The sequence below is a fragment of the Telopea speciosissima genome, chromosome 3, assembly GCF_018873765.1.
Source record: "Telopea speciosissima isolate NSW1024214 ecotype Mountain lineage chromosome 3, Tspe_v1, whole genome shotgun sequence".
NCBI classification, from domain to species: Eukaryota; Viridiplantae; Streptophyta; class Magnoliopsida; order Proteales; family Proteaceae; genus Telopea; species Telopea speciosissima.
Window position 1 is genome coordinate 69,309,812 of NC_057918.1, and position 25,697 is coordinate 69,335,508.

Here is a 25,697-nt window from a genome sequence, read left to right on the forward strand (position 1 = left end):
TGCCCCTCCTCAACATCCTCTTTAGGGGGGAGAATTTGGTTGATATTATGATCAGTCAGGAGGTGATGCTAGCAATGAAAAAGAGGTAATTGTGTACAAAAGAGGTTAATGCTTGAAGGGAAAGAAGACCTCTCAAGAGTCCTCTTTGGATCCACATCCTGAGCTCCATCCTTCTTAGTCAGGTGACATCCCTTCTCTTCATTCTGATTTAGACTTTCCTATTACTGTTAGAAAGGGAAAAAGAGCTTGTAGTAATCCTATAGCCTAGTTTGTTTCCTATGATGCTCTCTCTCCTATAAGTCTTGCTGTTACTGTTTCTCTCTCTTCTGTTTTTATTCCCAAGAATGTTATTGAGGTTATGTCTGACCTAGTGGAAGCAAGCTATGTCTGAGGAGATGGTGGCTCTTAAGAAGAATGATACTTGGAAATTGGTAGATTTTCCCAAGGGAAAGTCCCAGTTGGATGCAGGTGGGTCTACACAATCAAGTATCGATCTGATGGTGCTGTTCAAAGGTACATGGCAAGGTTGGTGGCCAAGGGGTACAGTCAAGTATATGGAATTGACTATCAAGAGACATTTGCTCCTGTAACTGAGCATAACTCTATAAGAGTTTTCTTATCATTGGCTGCCAATAAAGATTGGCCATTATATCAGTTAGATATGAAGAATGCTTCCTCCATGGTAATTTGGGAGAGGAAGTGTACTGTAAACCCCACCAGGCTTCAAACTTCCTTCAGTTGAAGGGAAAGTGTGTCTTCTCAGCACTATATGGTCTCAAGCAGTCACCCAAGGCATAGTTTGTGCGATTCCGGCATGCTATTCTGAAGAAGGGATATTCCTAGAGTCGAGCTGACCACACTCTCTTTACCAGACGAGGTAATGGTACCATCACAAATTTCATTGTCTATGTTGATGATATTATAGTAACTGGAGATGACAAAGTTGAGATAAATAGGCTGAAAGCTTACTTGGCTCAACAGTTTGAAATCAAAGATCTGGGTCCCTTGAAGTATTTTTTGGGAATTGAAGTATCAAGGTTCAAGAGAGGAATCAACATATGTCAAAGGAATTGTGTTCTTGATTTGTTGAAAGAAACAGGCATGTTGGGCTGCAAACCGACAAATTCTCCTATTAAGCAGAATCACAAGTTAGGAGAAGATTGTGGTCCCTGTCTTATTGATGCGGGAAAGTACCAGAGGCTAGTGGGGAAGTTTATATATATCTGTTTATGACTTGTCCAGATATTTCTTATGCAGTGGGAGTGGTGAGCCAATTTATGCATGCTTCAAGAGTGGCCACTTGGATGTTGTATATTGCATTCTCAGATACTTGGAGTCCTCTCTAGGGAAAAGACTATTGTATGCTAGGCACAATCACTTGAGAGTAGAAGGCTTCACTGATGCCGATTGGGTTGGATCCATCTCAGACAGAAGATCTACATCTAGGTATTGCACATTTGTGGGAGGTAACTTAGTCACATGGAAAAGCAAATAACAACCTGTTGTAGCCAAATCCAGTGCAGAGGCAGAATTTAGGGCTATGGCTCATGGAGTGTGCGAACTCATATGGTTGAGATGATTAGTCCAGGAATTGGGGTTTGACACTAAAGGTCCTATGTGGCTCTACTGTTATAAAAAGCAACTATCAGCATCGCTCATAGCCTGGTGCAACATGACAGAACAAAGCACGTCGAAGTGGTTGACACTTCATCAAGGAGAAGATAGACTCTGGCTGCATTTGTACCCCTTTTGTGAAGACTGATGATTAACTGGCAGACATTCACCAAAGGGCTTACTTCTCTCCAGTTTTGTACCCTATTATGCAAGTTGGGAATGCATGACATTTATTCTCGAACTTGAGGGGGATTGTTAGAGTTTATGTAATAAGGGTACTTTAGGAACTAGTCTTTTGTCTAGTTATTTTATATTGTATTTTTTCCTTTTTCACTCTTTACCTCCCTAGGGAGATGTATGTAATTTCTTTCTTGTTAGCAATGGATTAATATAGGTGTGGTGGAGACAACACTCCAACACAACACATTACCACCGAACTTTTCTCTTCTCTACTCTCTTGTCTCCTCCTCCATCTTCCTTTCCCTCTCTTTCTTGCATTTACTACCTAAAATCCAACTAAGGGATCCTTCCAATAGTGGGTTTTTGGTTTGGACATATCTTTTAACTCCTTGCTGACCATTGAACAGCTGAAAAAGGAGAGGAGGCATGATGTAGACAGGTTTATGGGCCAGAATTATAGCCGCTGGAACCTTAGGAACCTGGCCCTTCTCACTCAATGAGGATCTTGGTTCGATGGGTCTTTGGGCCAACCACCCTTGGGCTGGGCCGGCCCATGCGGCTGGGTGTTTTTCTGGTTCTCAAAACCAGATCGTTGGGACAGTTTAGTTATTTTATTCTGTAATCTTTGTTTACTACTTGCTTTCTTTTTCGAGTTAAAGGCTTGGATTCTAAGTTTTTTTTTTTATGAAAGCAGAAAAAAAACTTGAATTAAGAGGAAACCATGTACATAGACTTAGTTCGGCAAGCTGACTTAGCCAGATTACTTGCTACAGTCCCACAAAAAGGGTCTCCCCTAGTAGTATAGTATGTATCAGAAAATAGGTCATGTATATACATAAGATCTTTTAACGAAGACCATGGCCAAGGATTAGAAGTTGGAGATGGAAGAAGATCAGCGATCTGTTGTTTTGAGCACCATACTTCTTTGATCTTCAACCCCAGGTTCCTTGAAAGGTCCAAGCCCGTTCTAATACTAAGTAGTTCAGGATCTAAGCCACTGCAATTCTTAATATAGCCGGCCGCTACAGTAAATCTACCAGCTAACAAAACCATAGTCGACCATCCTGCCGAAATCACGCCAATTTCCTGGAATCCTGAACAGATTAAAATAGGGTAACTAAAGAGAGGCAAAGACGAGAAATGAGTAATACCTACCTCATCAACCGTATCTGGACTTACAAATTGGGAATTTAAAGGGGGGGGGGTAGATCTCCATATCGGAGAGTCAACGTTCAGTCTGTTTTAAAATCCAAATGGGATCAGGTTTCTCATGACCAATAACAGCTTTATTTCTAGCAGTCCAAATAAAATAGCACTGAATAACAAACACCTTAAAAAACCATTCTATAGAAATCTTATCTAATTTACAATTAAGCAAAGTCTCTATGCAGAAATTCTCCAGAGATGAATGCGATAAGCATTCCGTTCTTAGCCCCAACGGCCCTGCCGCCCAGATATGTTTGGTCCAATCACACGAAAGGAATAAGTGCCAGTAGGACTCGGCACAACATCCACAGAAAGCACAAGTAGGATCGATCTGGAGCCACTTGGAAATGACCGCCTTAACCGGAAGACCTGCATTTAACAGACGCCAGAAAAGGATTTTGAATTTAGGGTGAATATTTAATTTTCAGAAAAATTTCCACCAAGATGATTGTAAAGAGTTATTAGTGGAAACACAAGAAACCAGCAATTTAGCAGCTAGTTTAGTGTTAAATTTGCCATTTCTGACAAGCGTACACCAACAGCTGTCAGTAGTTGAAGATAAATTCAGCCTGTGAATAATGGAAGATAGATGCAAGGGAATCGAAGCAGAAATGCAATCTAAATCCCATCTAGCATCTATAGTATAATCTGCGACCTTTTCATTTCTTTTACTAGAATCCTGCAGATAGGGTAATAAACAGCCATAAGAAGAGGGAATCCAAGGGTCAGTCCAGAAAAAAGTTGATTTGCCATTCCCAATTTTCATGATGGAACATTGTTGAAGATCAGGGATGATGTGGGAAATGCTATTCCAAGTTCATGAGCCCCTTTTCTTTCTCACATGAGGATCAAAAAGGGAAGATTTAGGGAAATACTTGGCCTTAATCAAACGTGTCCATGGAGATGATGTATCCGTAAGCAGTCTCCACCCTAACTTTAAAAGCAAAGTTTTGTTGTGGACCACAGCCTTACGAAAGCCCAATCCTCCCTGCGATAAGGGAGTGCACATCCTTTCCCAAGAAATGAGAGTGGATTTTTTCTTTTTCTCTGAATTCCTTGGATTCTAAGTTGTTATTCAGCTTTCTTGCTGTGCAAGTCCCAATATTGACTTGTAAGAGACTTTCTATTTTGTTTGTTTCCTCTTTAGTTGCTGGGCAACCCAGCCTATATGTATTGAAACCTTAGTGTCTCGTCCCCACTATTTAATGAAGTTTTTTTTACCAAATTCTATGAGAAGCAGTGAGGTGTGATACCTTGTGGAAGTGAGAGACTGACCAAGGCCATAGGTGGGAGGCCTTGGTCATAGTCCCCCCCTCCCAATTCTTCTTCCTCTTGTCTCTCACTCGATATCGCTTGTTTCTATTTTACTGTTCTGTGATATACCCAACATGTGAGAGACTTAGAAGCTCTGTTGTTGCTGCTGGAATTGCTGTTGGGTCTTAGAAGACTGCTCTGTTGCTGATACATCAAGTGCTGGCTGGAGAAATCAAGAACATACCCTGTGGCATCTGTTATTCGGAGTTCTATTGCTGTGATATCATCTAGTCCAAGGAATTGCAGATCCGCCCATGTTTTAGTTTTGTAATACCCTACCATTGACCTTCCTTCGAAGGTAACTTCAGCCTCATCCAGTGGTTGGTTATTGCTGAAGTAGTGAGTTGCCTTTTTAATACCCTACCATTGACCTTCCTTCGATGGTAACTTCAGCCTCATCCAGTGGTTGGTTATTGCTGAAGTAGTGAGTTGTTTTTTTTAACTTTAGTTTCTAATTTGAGGAATCCTTTGTATCTCAACATCCAGCCATCAGAATTGGCTGAGATTTTGAGAAGTTATTCCTTTCTAGAAGGTCTATCCTCAACTGGAGTGTAATTCCCATCTATGTGATAGTTGCTAATTCTGGAACTTGGGCTATTTAGGCTGTTAATCCAATTTTCTGTCCAGCTGATAGACCAGATTTGGTAGAGTTTGTTTCTTCTGAGATTAACCACCAACTTAAGGTACTGTTAGGTATTGATAAGAGTTAAAAGACTTGAGTTCCTTGCTGTTCACCTGCTGATAGGTGTTACTGTTAATTCCCTGTTGCTAGAAACTAGTGTATAAGGTACTGTTGTTGGCTGTGAAAGGTCCTATTGTGAGTTAGGTTCAAAGTTGCTTATTTGAAACCTAGCTTTACATTAAGGCAGAATAGGTAATTGATGCTATAAGTGGTTGAAGTTATCTCCTTATTTTGACGTGATTAGATTGATATGCCAATTCTTTGTGGTTCTTGGTATGGAGGGGGTGTCATACCAATGTTGAAGATTATCTTTACTTCTTGGGTTACTAATCAGTGGGGCCAAGAAATGATTTCTTTCATCAGCTGTTTTCTTTTGTTAAATATGGAGGGTTTTTTCTGGTAATGTGTGCATACGATGAAGAACGATTCTGAAGAAATTGAGAGATCTGACTTTTGGGATAAATAGTTGCATGCATGAATTTTATCTGTGTTCACATTTTCCCATTTGTTGTAAACTACACTTGTATTTTATTACCGAAAAAAACACTACACTTGTATTTGTATATTATTTGAAATTTGAAAGTGGACCTCTCCTTTGTTGACAAGAAAGAAAATAAAAACTAAAAATATGATCGGGCTAGGATTGAGTAACCAATTGTTTAAAGTGAATATACCGATCTGCTTGCATTTATGAATTTGTTACAGGATGACAACAGTGTGGCCTTCCAAATAGATGATTAGGTAGGGCATTTCCAAAGTTAGTTAAGAGGAAAGGGGGTCCATGTATCTGCCACGGGTAACTGGGGTAAGACTCTGTTAGGTTGTGTTTCTCTTGTAGATGGTTAATAACTTCCAAAACTAAGAATTTAGAACTCGAGCTTAGCCAGATAACATTCCTACAACAGTTGAAACATAAGACGTATCCTTTCTCTCGTTGATGGGATCAATAAGTAGACTCCGATAGCACCCTCTCCTGGCCCACACCAGATGCAGTTTGCTATTTTATGGAGTAGCTTTGTAACTTGTCGTTCTCACTTTCTATGCTTATTGCCTGGACTCGTATCTGTAGCCTAAGTTCCAGCATTCTACTTATTTATCAGCGTGAAGGCAACTGAATTGTATGGTTGGTTGATATAGTGGACCATCTTTTGTTTCTTCGCTGTGTGTTCTGCTGAGAGATAAGTTAATGCCACCTCTAAATGCAGATTCAAGAGAATATGAAAGCTATTGATGTCATTCCAAAGCTTACTCCAGAAGTGATGGAGAAGATTGAGGCAGTTGTCCAAAGCAAGCCAAAGCGACTGGAGTCGTACAGGTAATACAGGGGAAGACGCCAGTGCTGTAGTATGTTTAGGCATGCATGGCTGTTCTATTTTACTTACGGTTCTGATTATGTTGTGTCTGAACATTGCCCAATTGGCCATCATTGGTTGTCTAGTTTTTTGTTAAGTTTATGTGAAGAAAAGCCTATTGATATTTCTCATGGAGATTGGTAAATTGGATTTGATTTAATGCTACAAACATGAAGGTTAGATTATCTTATGTACTTTGTTGAATTGGGTTTGTGTTGGTTGATTTTTAAATTAGATTGTAGAGGATCTCATTTTCATCCCTACTCCCCTAGCACCTTTCCTCATGCACTTCCCTTCTGATTGTGTTCGTGCGGCATGCATGTTCTAACTTCTAACAAAATTCATAGATGCAACTATTTTGGGCTGGTTGCTTTGTCTAGGCTTACACTTTGAAAAAGGCATGGAGTGCAGCTTCTGCATTTGTGACTGACCATGGACTACAGTCTATGACTAATATGAAATAGGGTGATAACTGATGAAATAATTGGTCAACCAGAGCCAGATGGGTCACTAGAGACGTGGATTAGTAACTTGTTTAAGCCTAGTCGAACATTACAGAGGGCAACAACATATTGAGATACAAACTGAGTTGGTGATGATACGATTGATACCGATAACAGATGAGTAGGGAATGTCAATTTTCAATTCTTGTTTTATTATTTCCATGCTCAATTATTTGCAGATAAGTCTTGATGCAGTGATAACTAGAAATAGAAACCTGAGCTTAAAACCAGCAACAGTAGGAGATGAAATAGCCACTCTGAAGTTGGAATACAAGTCACAAATTGAGTTTTCGGGTGATTATTACCCCTTCCCCCCCCCCCCCGTGCAAAAAAAATAAAATAAAATTATAACATCAATTCCCACTTTTTTAGTCTGTTGTTTAACTCATTAAAAATATCTAATCATGGAGATTTAGGTAAATTCTCCATTTAATTTCAATTTTACTTTTAGCAAGTGCACTGATTTGTTTTTAAAAAGAAGAAAATCTCTTACCCACTTGTGCCAAGAAAGATGTAAAAGAATGAGGAAATGAAAAAAAGGAGGGGGTTTGCGACTGGCATTTGTTAATTCTAAAATATGGTCAATTAAGCATTCTTTGGTTTAACCTCTCTTTCTTCCATTAACTTTATAATCAATTCTATATAAAGAAAAAGAAGCTCTTCATATAGCCGATTAGAACAACAATGAGAGTACACATAATTTACTGACGACACCGTATAACTTGCCTGTTGACGAGTCTATCGTCATCAAGTTCACCGAGTCCGCCTTCATGGTGTGCTTGTGAGCATCGTATCCGATGGAGATCTTCGATTCACATCGAGATTTTGAGAGAGTCTACAACAGATCTTGGGGACTCAACTAAATCTTAGCACGACCTTCCATCTCTGATAATTTTCCCTCTGTAACAAATTTGAGGCTCAAACACTGTCGGAATAGGATGAAACTTTTTAGATAGCATATTTTCATGATATTAAAGCATGTGCTAATGTTACTCTTCATTTCCTTTGTGTTATTCATATGTAAATGAGTCTCTTTTAATCTATATCAAGTTTCTGGTTCATTCAAATCGAGCAACTTTCAAGATATATAATGAAGAAAAAAGGGATAATATATACATAAACCTAAGGATTGATCGATGATGAACAGAATTTGCATTATTGAATATAATTTAAAAGAAGAAGAATGAGTGATCTGATGCCAAGATAATGTGTGTTTTAATAACACAATAACAAAGAATAATGTATGTTAGCATTTTAATTTACTTGTAAAAACCAAAATCAAGGTTATATTTCATATAAATGAATAACCAATACAGTGGGTAATTGTAAAATATAAGTTAGTAGGTATTGAAAATTGAATGTTGTGAGCCTAAACTTGGTATTTAGAAGCTTGTTAGCTTATGTCATGTAGCCATGTAGGGATAAGCATGCCATTTTTATTATTTTGCTATTGTTAGATCACTAGAAGGGAGTGGCTGAAGGTGAAAGGGAATCCCTTGAATTCATTGCAATCAGGAATTTTTTGATAAATCTAAAAATACAACAAGGGTTTAGGTCGGATTGGCGGGTTGATTATAGATCACCTAGAGCTAATATATTCACAAATCCTAACAAGGGTTTTATCGGGCTTGGAACTGTTTAGGAATCGATATCATCCCATTTCGTTAATAATCGGGATTGAAACCTAGATTTGGTCCTGTTTATTAAATGAGACGGTATTGAGATTGACACCTTTTGTACCGATACTGGTATAGACCTATCCTAAGTATCAAGAACCGTCCCAATTGACACCCTTACTCGGAGGGCCATCCAACTCATTATTCAAAAGATCAATGCAACAAAGCCTTCACCCACCCACTATGAGGACATGAACCTAACAATCAAATCAAGGACTTTACCCGGAAATAAAAAACAATCAAATTAAGGATTTTAATTCAGTGTGCGACCCACTCATGGACTCGTGTGAGGTCGAAAGTTGATCCTTGTGTAAGATCGTAGTAAGTTGACACCAATATCCCTCCCAACTTTCTCAAGACACTGTTCGTAATCTCGGTCTCGGATTGGGTAGATCGCCCAGATTGGATTGGTATCGGCCAAAACTGATCCCAATATCGATCCCATACACCTGTATGGACAAGGGTAAAATGATAATAAAATCAGCATTTTATGAAAAACCAGAAATAAATGCATCTTAGGCCGATCCAATATCGGTACCGAAATAAGAAAGCCCACAATGCCAAACCTTTTTATCTGTTCAATGAATTAAGGGAAGCAGTTTTCTGTATGGGAGTGTGGCCTACGCCAGCACTCCCAGGTGTATATCTCTCTCTTCCTTAAAACAAGGGGATAGAGATGTCTTTTCACATTAAATTAATTAATTATTTTTTAATAAGAATTAATTAGTTAATTAAGGCCACGTAGGAGGAAGGAGGGAGGGGAGAGAGAAAATTTCATAAAATTGTTATCAGTTAGGTCCCTCCTGTCTTGATGCCGCCTTCTGCTCAGCGATGTCGCTCTCCGACGTCTGAGATTGAAATTCGAGGCGTAAGCAACGGACTGGCTCTTCTTCCCACTCTCTCCCATCCAATCCAATCAACCACCCTAAGCCTCACAAACATTTGCAACAAAACCCAGAACCATTGTCCATTTACCCCTTTTGGCTTTGGGTCCCTCTGATTCGATCTGCCAAAAATTCGAATTTTAGGAAGGGAGAGAGACCGGGAAAGCTGACAGAACGGTTCTGAGTTCTGAATTCTGAACGAAGAGATATACTTAACGGTTTAACGGACAGGTACCCTTTTCTACGATTGAACAATTCTTTTGTTGGTTTTTGTAATCCAACAATCCAGTTTCCCTGCTTTTGCTGCAATTCGATCATTTCCTTTTCTGCTGGATTACATGTAATATGGGTCTAACTTGTCTTTATTTTGATTTGTCCGATACCCCCATTCTATTTTCTTCTCAATCTCTCAAATTATTTTTTGATATATTGTTCTCATTTCGTTTTTTTTTTTTTTAAATTGTAAAATGCTGATGTGTGTTTAGGCAAATATTGGATTTAATTGATGCATTGATTCTGTGCAGGTGTTATCTATTGAATTGGTATTCTTTTCCATCTTAATGCTGAGGAATTTCTCCTGATGGGTGAATCCTCGAGGGAGAAGTGATGGATTGACCCTCATTGTTTCATTTTTTTTCATCTACCTGGGCCTTCATAGCTACAGTCTTTTGCAGTTAATCCGGGAAATTTTCCCTTGGTGTAACTATCTGGATTCAGGAGCACCTAGAGTTTGTATGCATATGTGATAGAATAATAGTTAATGAGCACCCTTTGTTCTTCAATTATTGCGGGCAGAGAAAAACACTTACTGACATTGCTAATGACTGTGCAGATAGAAGAGTTATGTACATAGATCCATTGCATTAACCTTGACTCCTCAAGAAATTCCTCCATTTTACACAATTTGAGATGTTATTTGGTTGCGCTGAAAATGGGAAGATGAATTATAAACTATGAGGAATTGAACTGAAACTGAATCAGGTCTGAATCTACACTGAAGAAGGAAGTTATGAGAGTTATTTTTTTCATTTGGAGAACTGTCAGCACATTATTTGGGAAGTCAAGGCGCAGAGAATGAATAAACGCTCAAAAAAAAAACATAGAATGCTTGTATTTGCTAAATAAATCCCGGTTCATCTGAAACCATGACTAGTGAGGCACCTCACCCTTCAGGCAAGAGGATCCAGCAAGAATCATCTTCTGTTGTAACAGGTGATGGATTACCTACAGGAAAACGTGTACATAATATCTCTGTACAGACGGGTGAAGAATTTTCTCTGGAGTTTCTTCAGGATCGTGGTGCTCCACGGAGAGTACCCATCGTGCATGATAGCGGTGAAGACAATACAAACAGAGGGGGGCTTAATTTTAATCAGAATTATCAGCTGAGATATGAAGATCTAACTGGCATTATTGGGCTAAGGAGATTTGATTCTGGATGTGGATCTGAGGCCTCAGATTACAATTCGGGAAAAGGGCAAGCTGCAGAGATTGAAAATAAGGTTTATTTTGATAAAGTAAGTAGATACCACAAGGAGGCCAATGGTAGTGGACAACGATCAGCAAAGTCTTATGATGAAATGGATTTTGACCGAATTTCTCAAGGGCCAATTCATCCACCTTTTCCTATTTCTGAGTCCTCGCAGGTATATCCCCTTAATGCATCAGGGGTTTTGGATGGCTCTCAATATGGCAAGATGAAGTTTCTCTGCAGCTTTGGTGGAAAGATCTTGCCCCGACCAAGTGATGGGAAGCTTCGATATGTGGGTGGAGAAACACGGATAATTTCCATCAGGAAGAATCTTTCCTGGGAGGATCTAATGAAGAAGACTTTGGCAATTTGCAACCAACCTCATACAATCAAGTACCAGCTCCCAGGTGAGGACCTTGATGCCCTTATATCAGTATCGACAGATGAGGATCTTTCGAATATGATTGAGGAATACCATGGGCTTCAAAGAGTCGAAGGTTCTCAAAGACTGCGGATATTCCTTATCTCTTCAAGTGAATCTGATAGCCCATGTTCACAGCACAGTAATTCTGAATACCAGTATGTTGTTGCTGTTAATGGCATATTGGATCCCAGTCCTCGAAAAAGTTCTAGCGGCCAGAGCTTTGTAGGCCACTCGGGACATAATATGGATGGTTCCCCAAGCTTTCTCAGGGATTCTCCTACTGCGCTGCATCCTTTGGAGGTCAAGGATGGCATTGGTTCCCCCAATATGGTGGGAGTATTTTCACGTCCTGCTGCTCAGTTTTTTATAGTCTCCCAGAACCCAACAAGGTCCCCAAATCAGTCCCCTCCATTTTCACCGTTGACAGTTCAGAAACGAGAGTCTAAGACGATTCAGATGCAATTGCATGATGATCAGTTGGGTCATGGTAGTAATGAAAGCAATGGTCCCTTTGCCACTGACCAACCACCTGACAGCTACTGCATTGATGCCACTGGCTACTTTCATCCAGCCCATGGACATGGACCACTAATGAATTATCATCATCCTAGCAAACATATGGTGGATGTAGAGCAAACAAACAGAACCCGTGGAGTGCATTTCCACAACCGCAGACTCAGCAGAGATTTTGCTCCACCAGTATTTGTTCGAAATGCCAGTGACTTGGATGGTTACTACTGTGAGAGGCCCATGCTCAAGGAAAGATCATTTCACTCTGAAAAATTTCTCTTGCATCCTGAAGATCATATGGGAGTGTTTCCGGGATCTAATGATTCAGTTGGTTCTCATCATGGGATGCCACATGCACGATCGGATTCACAGCTGCAGGAGCATGGAGAAAGTTCTATTTACTGTTTGCAGGAAGGAGTAACCCCATCATCCCCGCTCGACTTTGAAACCATGCAATCATCTCCATTGGTGAAGTCGGCAGCCCTTCAAGGGAACAGTGAGTTTGCTAATGAATTTCAGATGATGTTACAGGGTACAGACTCTACTGGCTCCCAGAGGAGAGTGGATTCTCCTAGTTCTTCTTGTTGTCCGGAATTCTCCAGCAGGAATCAACTACCTCACTGTGTGGCCCATGGTTCTTCTGATAAATACCAAATGTTTGCAGACGATATGAATGATCCCAAGTTCATGTCACAGGAAGGTTACAAGGACAATCCTGGATTGAGTCATGAAATGTTAAACTTGATAGATCAGAATGATGCTTTTCTGCATCATAGAAAGCATTACCAAAGCAACATCAGCAATACACCACTTGCTACTGGTGTGGACTATAGGAACAAGATGACCAATGTTGATGACCATCCAAGTTCTGTATTTGGTGTTCATGATTCTCCACAAGGATTACAAGTCCCTGGAGGCAACATTGCTACATCATCAGGTATTGCTCGAGAACCTTCTATGGATATTATGGTAGACCAGACCCAAGGCTACCAATTGGAAAAAAGTACAGCTGAGCTTCTTTTGAAGAGCCAGAGAATTTCCAACGATCATCTGTGTACACCTAATGAGCCAATATATGGTGAACCCGGATATGAGGTGAATACTGTCTTAACAGCATCTTCTGTTCCATGGTCCAGGAATACTGAAGTTGAAACCTTAGAAAATGCTCGCCGTGAAAGTACCATCCAGCAGTCCAATGATGAGAATTCTTTAACTGATATACTTTGTGATTCCTCATTTCTACCTTTTGAGTCTCAAACAGAAATGGGTGACCAAGAGCGTATGGTGACAACCTCTGCAAATTTATGTCCATTTTCCATTGGAGGATGTGCTGGTTTGAGCTTAAACTTGCAAACAGATGACCCAAATCTCATTTTGTCATCTAAGCTTCTTGTGAAGAGCCAAAGAATTCCCAACGATCATGTGTGTACACCAAGTGGGCCAATAAATGGTGAACCCGGATATGAGGAGAATAATGTCTTAATAGCATCTTCTGTTCCATGGTCCAGGAATACTGAAGTTGAAACCTTAGAAAATGCTCGCCGTGAAAGTCCCAACCAACAGTCCAATGATGATAATTCTTTAACTGATCTACTTTGTGATTCGTTGTTACTACCTTTTGAGTCTCAAACAGAAATGGGTGACCAAGAGCGTATGGTGACAACCTCTGTTAGTTTAGCTCCATTTGCCACTGGAGAATGTGCTGATTCGAGCTTAAACTTGCAGACAAATGACCCAAATGTCACTTGGTCTTCATATCAGAATCCAACTAATGATGATGCTTTGAAGAGAGAAGTTCCTCTCCTTGATGAGGACCCTGTGAATTTTCCTGGTGAGAAGGTTGACCATGGGGTAAACTCGTATGTACCGTTAAGAACTGAAGATGCTATCTTTGCCCACTTAGAACGCTCAAATAATCTTGATAAGAAAGTTCAGCTGGAATCAGTAGTTATTGTTGAAGATGTAACAGATAGTATGCCTCCTGATCATGAGTCCTCAAAAATTGTCCCTTGTGTACTGTATAGTAGTGAGGAAATCTCATCACCTAGGATAACTGAATCTGAAAGCATTACTCCAGAATCCGAGGTATGTTTCTTTTGTTAATAGCTTTGGGGTATTTAATTCTGTAATCTGTGTGTCTACTGCAAATGTTGATTTACTGTTCTTTTATGATCCAGGATACTAAACCTGACAGAGATATGGATGATTCTATTAGTGATTCTGTGATAGCTGAAATAGAAGCTGGCATCTATGGCTTGCAGGTTTGAGATTTATATTTTGTGTGATTACTGCCAGATTTTCATATTTTCTCTCATTTAATACGTTTTGCTTGCAGAACTAGCTTCATTGATTTGGCATGCCAATTTGGCTTATATATGGTTGACATCCCAGTGATTTATGATTTGACTTTATTGTCAACTGACTTGATCTGTCTATTATTTTGTGGCTTATATGCACTGTACAGTCACAAATCATTTGAAAGAAAAATGTATAAAAAGGCTTTTCATTTTAGTAAATTGCTGTGTTGTTGTGGTTGAGCATTTAAACTTCACGATTTAAGATGATTGGTTGAAATATTTAACCTAAAAACCTACTAGTAGAATCTTTATTTTGAATTAGTATCTTCTACTTGCCCTTTGAGAATGTGGCACTAATCTTACTTTCTTCTAGGTACTATGGTTATGGTAGAAGTTTCACTTACTGTAGCTCCAGTCTTGAATCTGAAGAATCCTCAACACCTTAGAGTAAAGGGGATATATCAATAGAGCTGTGTTTGGAAGGCAAGAAAAGAAAAGAAAAATATAATAGGACAAACATCATGATGACATCAATGATAATGATGAGTTAATGTGTCTACCTCTCTCCTTTTTTTCAGAAAATTTCACATTTTTCTTTTCTTTTCTTGCCTTCCAAACATAGCCCTAGCCCTAGCTCTATAGAGAGAGATAGTGAGAGAGAGAGAGAGAGAGAGAGAGAGAGAGAGAGAGAGAGAGTGATTTTAATTATCCAAATTTGAAAGTCCATTTCTAATTATCCAAATTTAGAAGTCCAAAAATCTGGAGCATACGAGCTATAAGTAGAGCAGGGAGAAACAAATGTATAATGGTCTGACTTAGAGACGTCCAAAGATCTGGAGCATATGATAGACATATAGAGCAGAATCCTTGCTGTTTTAATTCGCTCTACAGACCAATTCACGTAGATATGCTGACAGTAGTTAGAGTTGGGATAAGCGTAGTTGGGTTGAATTGAGTTGTTTGAGTTAGATTTTAGGTTAGGAAAGTGGGTAAGAAGAGGAGAAGAAGTTGGAGGAGGAAGAGGAAGAGAAGAGAGGAAGAAGGAGACAAGGAGAAGGAAGAGAAACTATTTCGGTTGTCAATATTGTGTTAGAGATTATTCTCTCTACACCTATATTACTCAAATAACAACTCTTAACATATTACATCCAACCTCCCTAGGGAGGTAAAAGATAAAAAAAAGAAAAAAGAAGAAATTACATAATAAGGGAACTAGATAAGGTCCAGTTCCTAAAGTACCCCTAGGACATAAATTCTAATAACTCTAACACTCCCCCTCAAGCTGGAGAATAAATGTCATGCATTCCCAGCTTGCATAGGAGAGTACCAAACTGAAGAGAGGCAAGTGCCTTGGTGAAGATGTCTGCCAGTTGATCACCAGTCTTTACAAAAGGAGTACAAATGCAGCCAGAGTCTGTCTTCTCCTTGATGAAGTGTCGATCAACTTCAATGTGCTTCGTTCTGTCATGTTGTACTGGATTATGGGCAATACTGATGGCAACCTTGTTGTTACAGTAGAGTCTCATAGGGCCTTCAGTGTCAAACCCCAATTCCTGAACTAGTCTTTTCAACCATATGAGTTCACACACTCCATGAGCCATAGCTCTAAATTCTGCCTCAGCATTGGATCTAGCTACAACCGGCTGTTTTTTGCTTCTCCATGTAACCAAGTTACCTCCCACAAAGGTACAATAGCTGGAGGTAGACCTCCTGTCTGTGATGGATCCAGCCCAATTAGCATTAGTAAAACCTTCCACTCTCAGGTGGTTGTGCCTAGCATACAACAATCCTTTCCCTGGGCACGACTTCAAATATCTAAGAATACGATACATACCATCTAAATGGCCACTCTTGGGGGCATGAATAAATTGGCTCACTACTCCCACAGTATAGGAAATATCTGGGCGTGTCATAGAAAGGTAAATAAGCTTCCCAACTAGCCTCTGGTACTTTCCCGCATCAACAAGAGAAGGACCACAATCTTCTCCTAGTTTGTGATTCTGCTCAATAGGCGAACTTGCTGGTTTGCAGCCTAACATCCCTGTCTCTGTCATCAAATCAAGCACAAACTTTCGTTGACATATGTTGATTCCTCCCTTGGTCCTTGATACTTCAATGCCTAAGAAATACTTCAAGGGACCCAGATCTTTGATTTCAAACTGTTTAGCCAAGTAGATTTTCAGTTTATCTATCTCAACCATATCATCTCTAGTGACTACAATATCATAAACATAGACAATGAGGGTTGTGATGGTACCATTGCCCTGCTTGGTAAAGAGAGTGTGGTCAGCTTGACTCTGGGAATATCTGTTGGATTGTATGAGCCAGAATACCGTGGGGGTATTCTGGACTTTTTACTGCTTTTATGATATGTACAGCCATGTCGACTTAGTTAGGGACAATTCTGTCCATGTATTGTTTTTTATTCATTATAAATATATGGCTTGGGGTCTGCCTTAGACTATCCAAGCATTCTGCTCTAATTTTATTCCTGTTAACATGGCATCAGAGCAAGTTTCGAATTAGGGCCTCTCCTCTCTCCTTTTTTTCAGCCTTCTCTTTCCCTTCTCTCTCTCTCTCTCCCTCTTCCTCCCTTTCTTCCCTTGTTTCTCTTATCCCAATAGGGCAGCACTGATGAGGTGATCAATAGATCAAGTTGCTGCCCTTTCTCACCTCATTCAATGCAAGAAAAATTCTGATCCACCTCTTCTAGCCCCTACGGTTGCTGTCCAGCCCCCTATGGATGCTGCCCAGCCTCCTTTGACTGCTGTCCAGCCCCGTATGGCTGCTGCCCAGCACCCTATGGCTGCTGCCCAGCACCCTATGGCTGCTGCCCAGCACCCTTTGACTGCTGCCCAGCCTCCTTTGGCTGCTGCCCAGCCTCCTCTGGCTGTTCCCCCCTCATCCGAAAGGAATCCTTTACAGGGGGAGACCATGGAAAAGAGTGTTGTTGATGTTCCTATTCAGGGGGAGCTGACTCATGATAGGTGTCGCTTCATTTGACTTAAGGTTGCAAGAGGATGATTCTTTGTAGATATACTTAAGAGTTATATTTAAGAAGAATTTTTTTTTCTCGATGAAGTCTAGGCAGAATATTTGTTTCCCTTTTTGAGTTCAATAAGAAGGTTATGAAAAAGAGGAGATGGTTATTATCACATTTGAGCTTAGGATTTATTTCCCTTCAGTTGCATTATTTGGGTTCACACACTTGAAACATTCCCACCATAACACTGAAGAAACTCATACAAGCCCACCCCACTTAGGCAATTGAAAATCTCAAAGTTTCACCAGACAATGACATCTTTTGTTTGTCTGAAGTGCTGTCTAAAATCATGGATATTCATAACAAAGATGACTGGAAACTGAAGCTTATTAACTAGGTTTTGTTTGATTTGAACCTCATCTGTTTCAGACCAAATATCTTATTTGCTAGCTTACGATTACTGGGTTGCTTGATAGGGCCTAATAACTTAAAAATGTTTTATTTTCATTACTTCCTACCTCCTGTGGTTATTATCACTTTGGTCCTTTGTGATTTATTTCCTTTCAGTTGCATTATAGTATGGGCTCACACACTAGAAAGTAGATAGGTCAATGACCCTTGGAATTGAAAATCTCAGATACTTGAACAGCTGATGTCATGTTCTGTCTAAGTACCTATCTAAAAAAATCATATTCATGATGGATAACACAGATGTTGGAACTGAAACTTGTTAATTTATAATTGATCTAAACACCATAACTTTCACTCTAAAATATGTTAGTTTCTAGCTTACAAGCAATGAAATTACTGGGTTGCTTGACAGTACCCAATACTTTGAAGTCAAATATATATAGTTTCATTATTGCTTCCGAGCATGTGTGGTGATTTTATGGAGGAGGCTTACAGTTGCTCGATAATTGAATGCAGTTACATCATCAAAGATGGTTGCTAAGAGGAATAGTTCCCAATGACATTAATCGTTAACTATGAGATTACATGGTTTACATTATTGTTGAAGATGTGTCTATCGAGCTCCTAGGGTATCTCGATTAGAGTACTCCTAGTTCTAATCGAGATACCTAGCTCCTAGGTGTCTCACAGTATGGTTGTAATTGTGTAATAAGTTAGTCCTAGTCCTAGTTCTATTTTGATTCCTAGTATTTTCTATTTCTTGTAATTCCTAGTAGGATTAGGAGTGATTCCTAGTTAGATTAGGAGTGTTAAGTTGTAATCTGATTTCACATATAAATAAAGGGTTGTGAGAGGGGACTGGACAGTTCGATCTCTTCTATCTCCAGTCCCCTTCTCTCTTTTCCTCCCTCTCGGTCTTGGTTTTCTCTGTGCTTATACTGTTACATGGTATCAGAGCACAACCGATAGATTGGTTGTTGAATTAGATCCTGCTTTGAAGGTCTTCTCAAGCTTCTCTTAAAGGGTGCAACACTCTATGCTGCATACTGTTGCAGATTAAACCCTAGATGTAGTTTTCAATTGAAAACTAGGGTTTTAATTCTTACCAAGTTCGATTGTAGATTATTCCTTCCTGCAGTCGATTCATATCAGTGAATCCTCATTGAAGATTGCATATTCAGTGGTTTTTCTCAGCTTTTCTAGCTGTTTTATACCTGCGGTACCTGTTAAAGGCTTTCTACATCAAAATTTTCTTCTCCAGTCAATCTCTTGTCTACTATAGGACCTTGCGGTTGATATTTCTGCTTCTTCTACAACCCTCGGTCCATCTTCTCTGCTGATATTTGAGGTTGGTAAACCCTAATTCTTCATTCTATTGGAATTGGGTTAGTAAACTCAAATTTACCCCCTGCTGCCACTGATTTTGGGTTGTTTTTAAACCCTAAACTGGTTCTGTTTAAGAACCAATTACTACTGCTGCTGCTTTTTGTTGAGAGTTGGAATCTCAAGCATTCAATCGATACCTGCTGATTTTGGGTTATTTAAAACCCTAATCTGGTTCTGTTCCAGATCCAGTTATTACTTCTGTTTTGTTGATCCGAGACTCTTGACAGTGGGTTTCACAACCCTAGATACATTACTACTGCTGCTGCTACTTGTGATTAATTACAGCCTTCATTATGGCTGATCCTAAACCACCTACGGACAATGTCCAAGTTCAGATTACTACTATTAAGCTCTCCGGGGTTTCAAATTATCTCTTATGGGCCCAGCCAGTGCAAGCTTACATTCATGCTAAAGGTAAACTCAAATACCTTACTGATGATCCTCCTGATCGTGATCCAAAGTATCCTACCACAACTACAGCCTATGATGAGTGGATGCGTGAAAATTCTATTATCAAGATGTGGTTATGGAATAGTGTTGAACCTGCTATTGCATCAAATGTGATGTTTCAATCACTTGCTAAAGATGTCCATAATGATCTCTATGAGAAACTTTTTAATTTCCGAGGAAATAAAACCTTGAATGAATATTTCTCCAATTACAAGGGCATAGTTGAAGGACTTCAAATACATCAGGCCCTAACTACAAATCTGGATAAATTAAAACAACAATGAGCTGAGTTCCATGTTGCAAAATTTCTAGCCGGACTACATCCTGACTACCAATCTGTGAAGAGTCAGTTGCTCACTGGAGAGAAGGTTCCTTCTCGCAATGAAGTTTTTTCGCGTATTAATCGTTTGGCTACTCCTTTCAAAAATGATACTTCTTCCAAGGACAACTCAGCCTTTGTTGCTAATCATGGGCGAGGACGTGGCTGTGGCACTGGTGGACGAGGTATAGGGTTTCAGTCTATTGACCAGTCTTCCTGCCAGTATTCATATTGTGGCAAATCTAGTCATACAGTGGACACCTATTGGGCCAAGCATGGAAAACCTGTGTGGGAAAATAAACTAGTCAATGCTGCTATGACCATAGTTATCAAGGCGTCGCCAAGGCGATGCCATAGCGTCCAGGCTCCTTGGTCGCCTTGGACGCCTTGGGTGCCTTGCCGCCATGGCGGTGTCGCCTTGCTTTTTGACATTCTAAAACGCCATGATCGCCTTCCCGCCTTGATAACTATGGCCATGACTGATACTATTCCTGAGAAACCTACTGGTGATGTGAAATAGAGTTCGAGTACTTCATCCTCTGTATCTCGTGATGACTACAACCAGCTAGTCAAATGCTTACAACAACTTGAAGCTATCTCTGCCTCTGCCTCCTCTACTACTGCTACCTTAACATATAAAGGTAACTATGCATTTTATCCTTCCTCTACTTCATGGCTTATCGATTCAGGTGCTTCAGGTCACATCACTAGTAAGTCCAGTTTATTTTCTTCCATAACTAATGATCACACCTCTTCCAATTTTTCCAATGTTATCCTTGCTGATGGGTCCTCTACTCAGGTAGCTAGTCATGGAACTGTTTCTCCTACATCTTCCCTGACCTTCTCTCCTATTCTTCATGTTCCTAAAGTACCTCTTAGCCTCTTATCTGTTAGTCAACTAACTAAGTCACTTAACTGTTCTGTAACCTTCTATCCTTCTTATTGTGTTTTTAGGACCTTCAGACAAGGAAGATAATTGGTGGAGGGCCTGAGCGCGATGGGCTGTATTACCTGGATGGCACAAGACCTTTTATTGCTACCACATCTACTACCACACCATCTACTATGTAGTGGCATCTACGTCTTGGTCACCCGTCACTATCTAAACTCCAGTTAATAGGTCCTAGCTGCAAGTCTACCTCACATCTTGAATGTGAAGCTTGTGAACTGGGCAAACATCACCGTGCCTCTTTTCCTGCCCGTACTACACCTAGAAGTTCTTCATTGTTCTCTTTAGTCCATTCTGACATTTGGGGTCCATGTCGAGTTTGTAATAGGTTAGGATTTTATTATTTTGTTAGTTTTGTGGACGATTGTTCCCATTCCACTTGGGTTTATTTGTTAAAGGACCGGACTCAATTTCTTATTGCATTCAAAAATTTTTATCAAGAAATAAAAACTCAATTTGATACCTCCAAAAAAAAAAATCCCGTCTTGATAATGCTCTTGAAAACCACTCAAACTGAGATTTCTGATTTTTGTCTCACTCATGGCATTATTCACCAAACTAGTTGCTTGTACACTCCACAACAAAATGGCAACGCCGAACACAAAAATCGGCACTTACTGGAAGTTGCCTAGTCCATTATGCTCCACATGAATGTCCCCAAACGTTTTTAGTGTGATGCTGTCCTTACTGCCTATTATCTTATTAATCATATGCCATCCTCTGTTTTAAATAATAAGGTCCCTTTTTCTATCCTTTACCTGGATAGTTCATTATTTATTTTCCCATATCCATATGTAGCAGCAGATGTATCATAACCACTCCCATATCCAAATGAACCGGTGCTCTCGAAGGATGGTCCACCAGTATATCCACCATACGGTCCATACCCAACATATGATGCTGATCCGACGCTCTCGAAGCCACCATACGGCCGTACCCAGCAAACGAAGAAACAATGCGAAGAAATCCACACTTTTGAGCCAAAATGTCACTCCCTGTTTCCAAACCACCGAGACAGAATGAATTTCGATTGAAACTTGTCACTTTATATAAGCCGGTTTGGTTGGTTCAGCTGGTTTCGACCAGTTTTGACCGAAACCGAGATATCTCAGTTGAAACTGGTCGAAACCAGGAACTTTAAACTCCCTACTTAACTCGTTGCGAAACCGAGACATCTCGGTCGAAACTAGTGGTTTCGACCGAGAACTCTTTCCATGCCTGGGACCCTAGAAATTGGAATCAGGAAGAAGCAAATATTTCCACAAATGTGTTTTTTTGGATTTTTAAAAGTCTTGGTAGATCTAGCTACAATAGGTAAGTTTCATTAATTTTCTGCTATTTTACTGACTTAAAAAAAAGGGGGAAAAAATGAAGATCAAAGAGAAATCATTGCAGATTGCCACCCCGATTCCGATTCGAAACTGTTTTTCCAATTCCGATTCTTGAAACCATGATATCAGCTGAATACTCAATATTGGCCTCTTTTCTGCAGACATTTTTTTAACTTGAAATTATTGCACATTTTGTAGTTTTCTAAGACAAACAATAGTCATCTGGTTCCTTTACTTCTTCCTTTGAATGAGATTCGGTGTTTTTGATGATGTAAGCATATTTTTGGTATAAAACATCATATTTTATTTGATAATTTATGAGCGATATTCCTTTGTAGATCTAGCTACAATAGGTAAGTTTCATTAATTTTCTGCTATTTTACCGACTTAAAAAAGAGGGAAAAATGAAGATCAAAGAGAAATCATTGCAGATTCCCACCCCGATTCCGATTCGAAGCTGTTTTTCCAATTCCGATTCTTGAAACCATGATATCAACTGAATACTCAATATTGGCCTCTTTTCTACAGACATTTTTTTTAACTTGAAATTATTGCATATTTTGTAGTTTTCTAAGACAAACAATAGTCATCTGGTTCCTTTACTTCTTCCTTTGAATGAGATTCGGTGTTTTGGATGATGTAAGCATATTTTTGGTATAAAACTTCATATTTTATTTGATAATTTATGAGCGACATTCCTTTGTATCTTTTTTTTTTTTGTCAACTTTGTTGGAAAATGTCCAGATTCTGTATGCAATAAAATGTTTCAAATGATGGGCAGATCATAAGAAATGCTGATCTTGAAGAACTAAGTGAATTAGGATCGGGTACATTTGGAACAGTTTATCATGGGAAGTGGCGGGGATCAGATGTTGCTATTAAGAGGATCAAGAAAAGCTGTTTTGCAGGAAGATCATCTGAGCAAGAGCGGTTGGTGCGTCTCCATCATAATTTCTTCTATTCACTTTCCTTTCTTAGATTCATATTTTTTTTATTATGTTAGTTATTCTTTTGCTCTGCAGACTAAAGACTTTTGGAGAGAAGCGCAGATTCTATCAAAACTTCACCATCCGAATGTTGTAGCATTTTACGGGGTGGTCCCAGATGCGGTTGAGGGAACATTGGCAACTGTAACTGAGTTCATGGTGAATGGATCACTTCGACATGTCCTAATTAGGAAGGATAGGTGTGCCATTATTGATTTTTTTTTTGGGGGGGGGGTGGGGCATGGGGATACTCATCAATATTAATTTCTTTCCTTGTACTTCCCCCCCCCCCCGCCCCGTCTAATTCTCTGCGAATTTATGGGCTCTGAAATGTGTTATATAGGACAATTGATCGGCGTAAGAGACTTATAATTGCAATGGATGCAGCTTTTGGCATGGAATACTTGCATTCAAAGAATATTGTACACTTTGATCTAAAATGTGACAATTTGCTGGTCAATATGAGGGATTCTCAGCGACCCGTATGCAAGGTAAAAAAGTGGTAGATATTAGCTTTGTACAAAGAACTGTCTGATTAGCCTATATAAGCATCTAAGTTAACATGCTTACCAAAGATATCTTGAACTTTTCACATGAAGTTAGCAGTTCCTTTATTTGTGATGTGCACCTGGCTTAATCTGCTTATTATACCTTTTCTGTCAATGAAGTTGTGGAAATTTGTGTTTCTAAGTCACAGTTCACGTTCTAAACAGAGCAGAATGCTCTGTTCAAGAATCTTTGGTTGATAATTACATAGATAATTGGATATATTGAAAATTTTTAAGTATCCAGCTACATATTTTCTCGAACCTGATCACCAGAGTCCTTGCATTATAGGGTAAAAGTACATAATTTGAGTACATTTGAAGTTAGCTTTTATCTGCACCGAGTTACTGCTGATAGCCCTCATTTCTGTTTATGGTTATGTGAAAATGGCCTTTCCAGGTTGGAGACTTTGGATTGTCAAGAATTAAACGTAATACTCTGGTATCAGGTGGTGTTAGAGGAACCCTTCCATGGATGGCACCTGAATTGTTGAATGGTAGCAGCAGTCGAGTTTCTGAGAAGGTTAGTGGGAAACTTTACTGTTATCCGTTGTGAAATTTTTGTTATAGTGGGAGATTAAATTACAGTGCTACCTAGAAAATAATAATAGAATTGACCCTTGACAGGTTGATGTTTTCTCATTTGGCATTGCAATGTGGGAAATCCTGACTGGTGAGGAGCCATATGCCAATATGCATTGTGGGGCAATAATTGGTGAGTTATCTTTGACTAATGATTAATGTTATCATCGTCAATTGGGAATTTTGAGTATGACCTCTGATCCACCAGTTGCATATCATGGTCAATACTGGTTGACATGTCAGCAACAAGATGGTTGTTATAAAGATGATCCTTCATTCCTAAAAAATTACTGCAGTGTACATAACCCATGCACTTACTGTATTTGTTTTATTAAATTGCACCTCAAGCACGAGTTGGGTGTAACGCAAAGTGAGACACACATTCGTATTTACAGTGAGCCCCAGAGACGAGTGAGGAGGTGTCGAGGAACAGCTGCCTTGATAAAATTTCTCTTGGAAGTTGTATACAAATGACATATATTGTGTTTTTTTCTCTTTTATCTCTTGGATTTTTTCCTTTTATATATATATATATATCTGGGAAGGGTTCCTTCCCGGGTATGAAGCTGAAGAACCTTGCCCTTACCTGTAATGCAATTATATTTTGCAAATTGATTCTGGGAATTTCATCTTTACCCTGATGAGATATAATTGAGCTTTGAGAACCCTAAATAAAATAATTGGGATTTTGTATAATAATTGGGCATTTCATATGGTTGAATGATTGGTTTTTGAACTCTTGATCATTTCCATCTATAAATTTACATACACTTTACAAAAGGAAGAACTTAATGTGTGAAATGCATCTTTCATTTTGTCACTGGGCATATCATCTTTGAGGTTAATCACCTTGGCTCATCAGTCACTGTGTAATTGAACTTTTTGTTCTGTCATTGTTATGTTCAATACCAACCAGATCCATCCTGTAAATTAGACTCTGTTGATAATCTTAACAACAATGTACCTTCTTGTGAATTATGCTTTTGAAGGAGGAATTGTCAACAACACTCTCAGGCCACTAATTCCAGAACGTTGTGATCCTGAGTGGAGAAAACTAATGGAACAGTGCTGGTCCCCTGACCCTGCAGCTCGGCCATCTTTCACAGAGATAGCTAACAGGCTACGTCACATGTCGTTGGGACTTCAAACCAAGGGACATAATCATGCACAGAGATGAAGTCTAAGTTTTCCTTGTAAGTTTACTAAAATATAAGTACACTTAATTCTTTCTTTGATGGTCAAGATAATTGATTAGCCTCAATACAGACCTGATTTCTGTAGAAGATTTAATTTTTGGAGGTAGAGAGCAGGAATTATATCTGTAATATTCTTTCACTTTTGGTAATAAATCAATTTATTAGCTTCTTGGGAAACACTTCAGATAAAATGAGATATTGATCTCAAATTAGTTTCTTCCCCCTCCCCTCTCTCTCTTTTTTTTTTTTTTTTTTTGGGGGGGGGGGGGTGGTGGGGAGGGGGAAACTATTGCTGGCTCATGCAAATGAATTATAGATATTTTGAAATTCAGTTCCTTTTATGCAAAATCCTTGGTCAATAACCTGGTGACGATTGGTCCGACTTAAATAAATAGCAAAGTTCATATAGTAATACTCTATTCATATCATGTAACCGTCTGATGCCA

General features: G+C 39.3%; 2 protein-coding genes across 2 annotated transcripts in view; both read left to right on the forward strand.

The window, feature by feature from the left end:
• LOC122656014 (probable voltage-gated potassium channel subunit beta) overlaps positions 1–6,321 on the forward strand; it is a 34,197-nt gene extending 27,876 nt beyond the window's left edge. Inside the window, exon 4 of the mRNA XM_043850429.1 lies at positions 6,202–6,321. Coding sequence (XP_043706364.1) covers positions 6,202–6,315 — 114 coding nt within the window. The 3' untranslated portion in view covers positions 6,316–6,321. The remainder of the gene's footprint in view (positions 1–6,201) is intronic.
• A 3,985-nt stretch (positions 6,322–10,306) lies between these two features.
• LOC122653512 lies at positions 10,307–25,253 on the forward strand. Its single transcript, XM_043847364.1, has 8 exons — positions 10,307–13,901; positions 13,994–14,077; positions 22,724–22,876; positions 22,965–23,128; positions 23,272–23,419; positions 23,874–23,996; positions 24,101–24,188; positions 25,045–25,253. The coding sequence occupies exons 1-8, from the start codon at positions 10,557–10,559 to the stop codon at positions 25,230–25,232; spliced, it is 4,293 nt and encodes a 1,430-aa protein (XP_043703299.1). The 5' UTR covers positions 10,307–10,556; the 3' UTR covers positions 25,233–25,253.
• Positions 25,254–25,697: the final 444 nt, after the last annotated feature.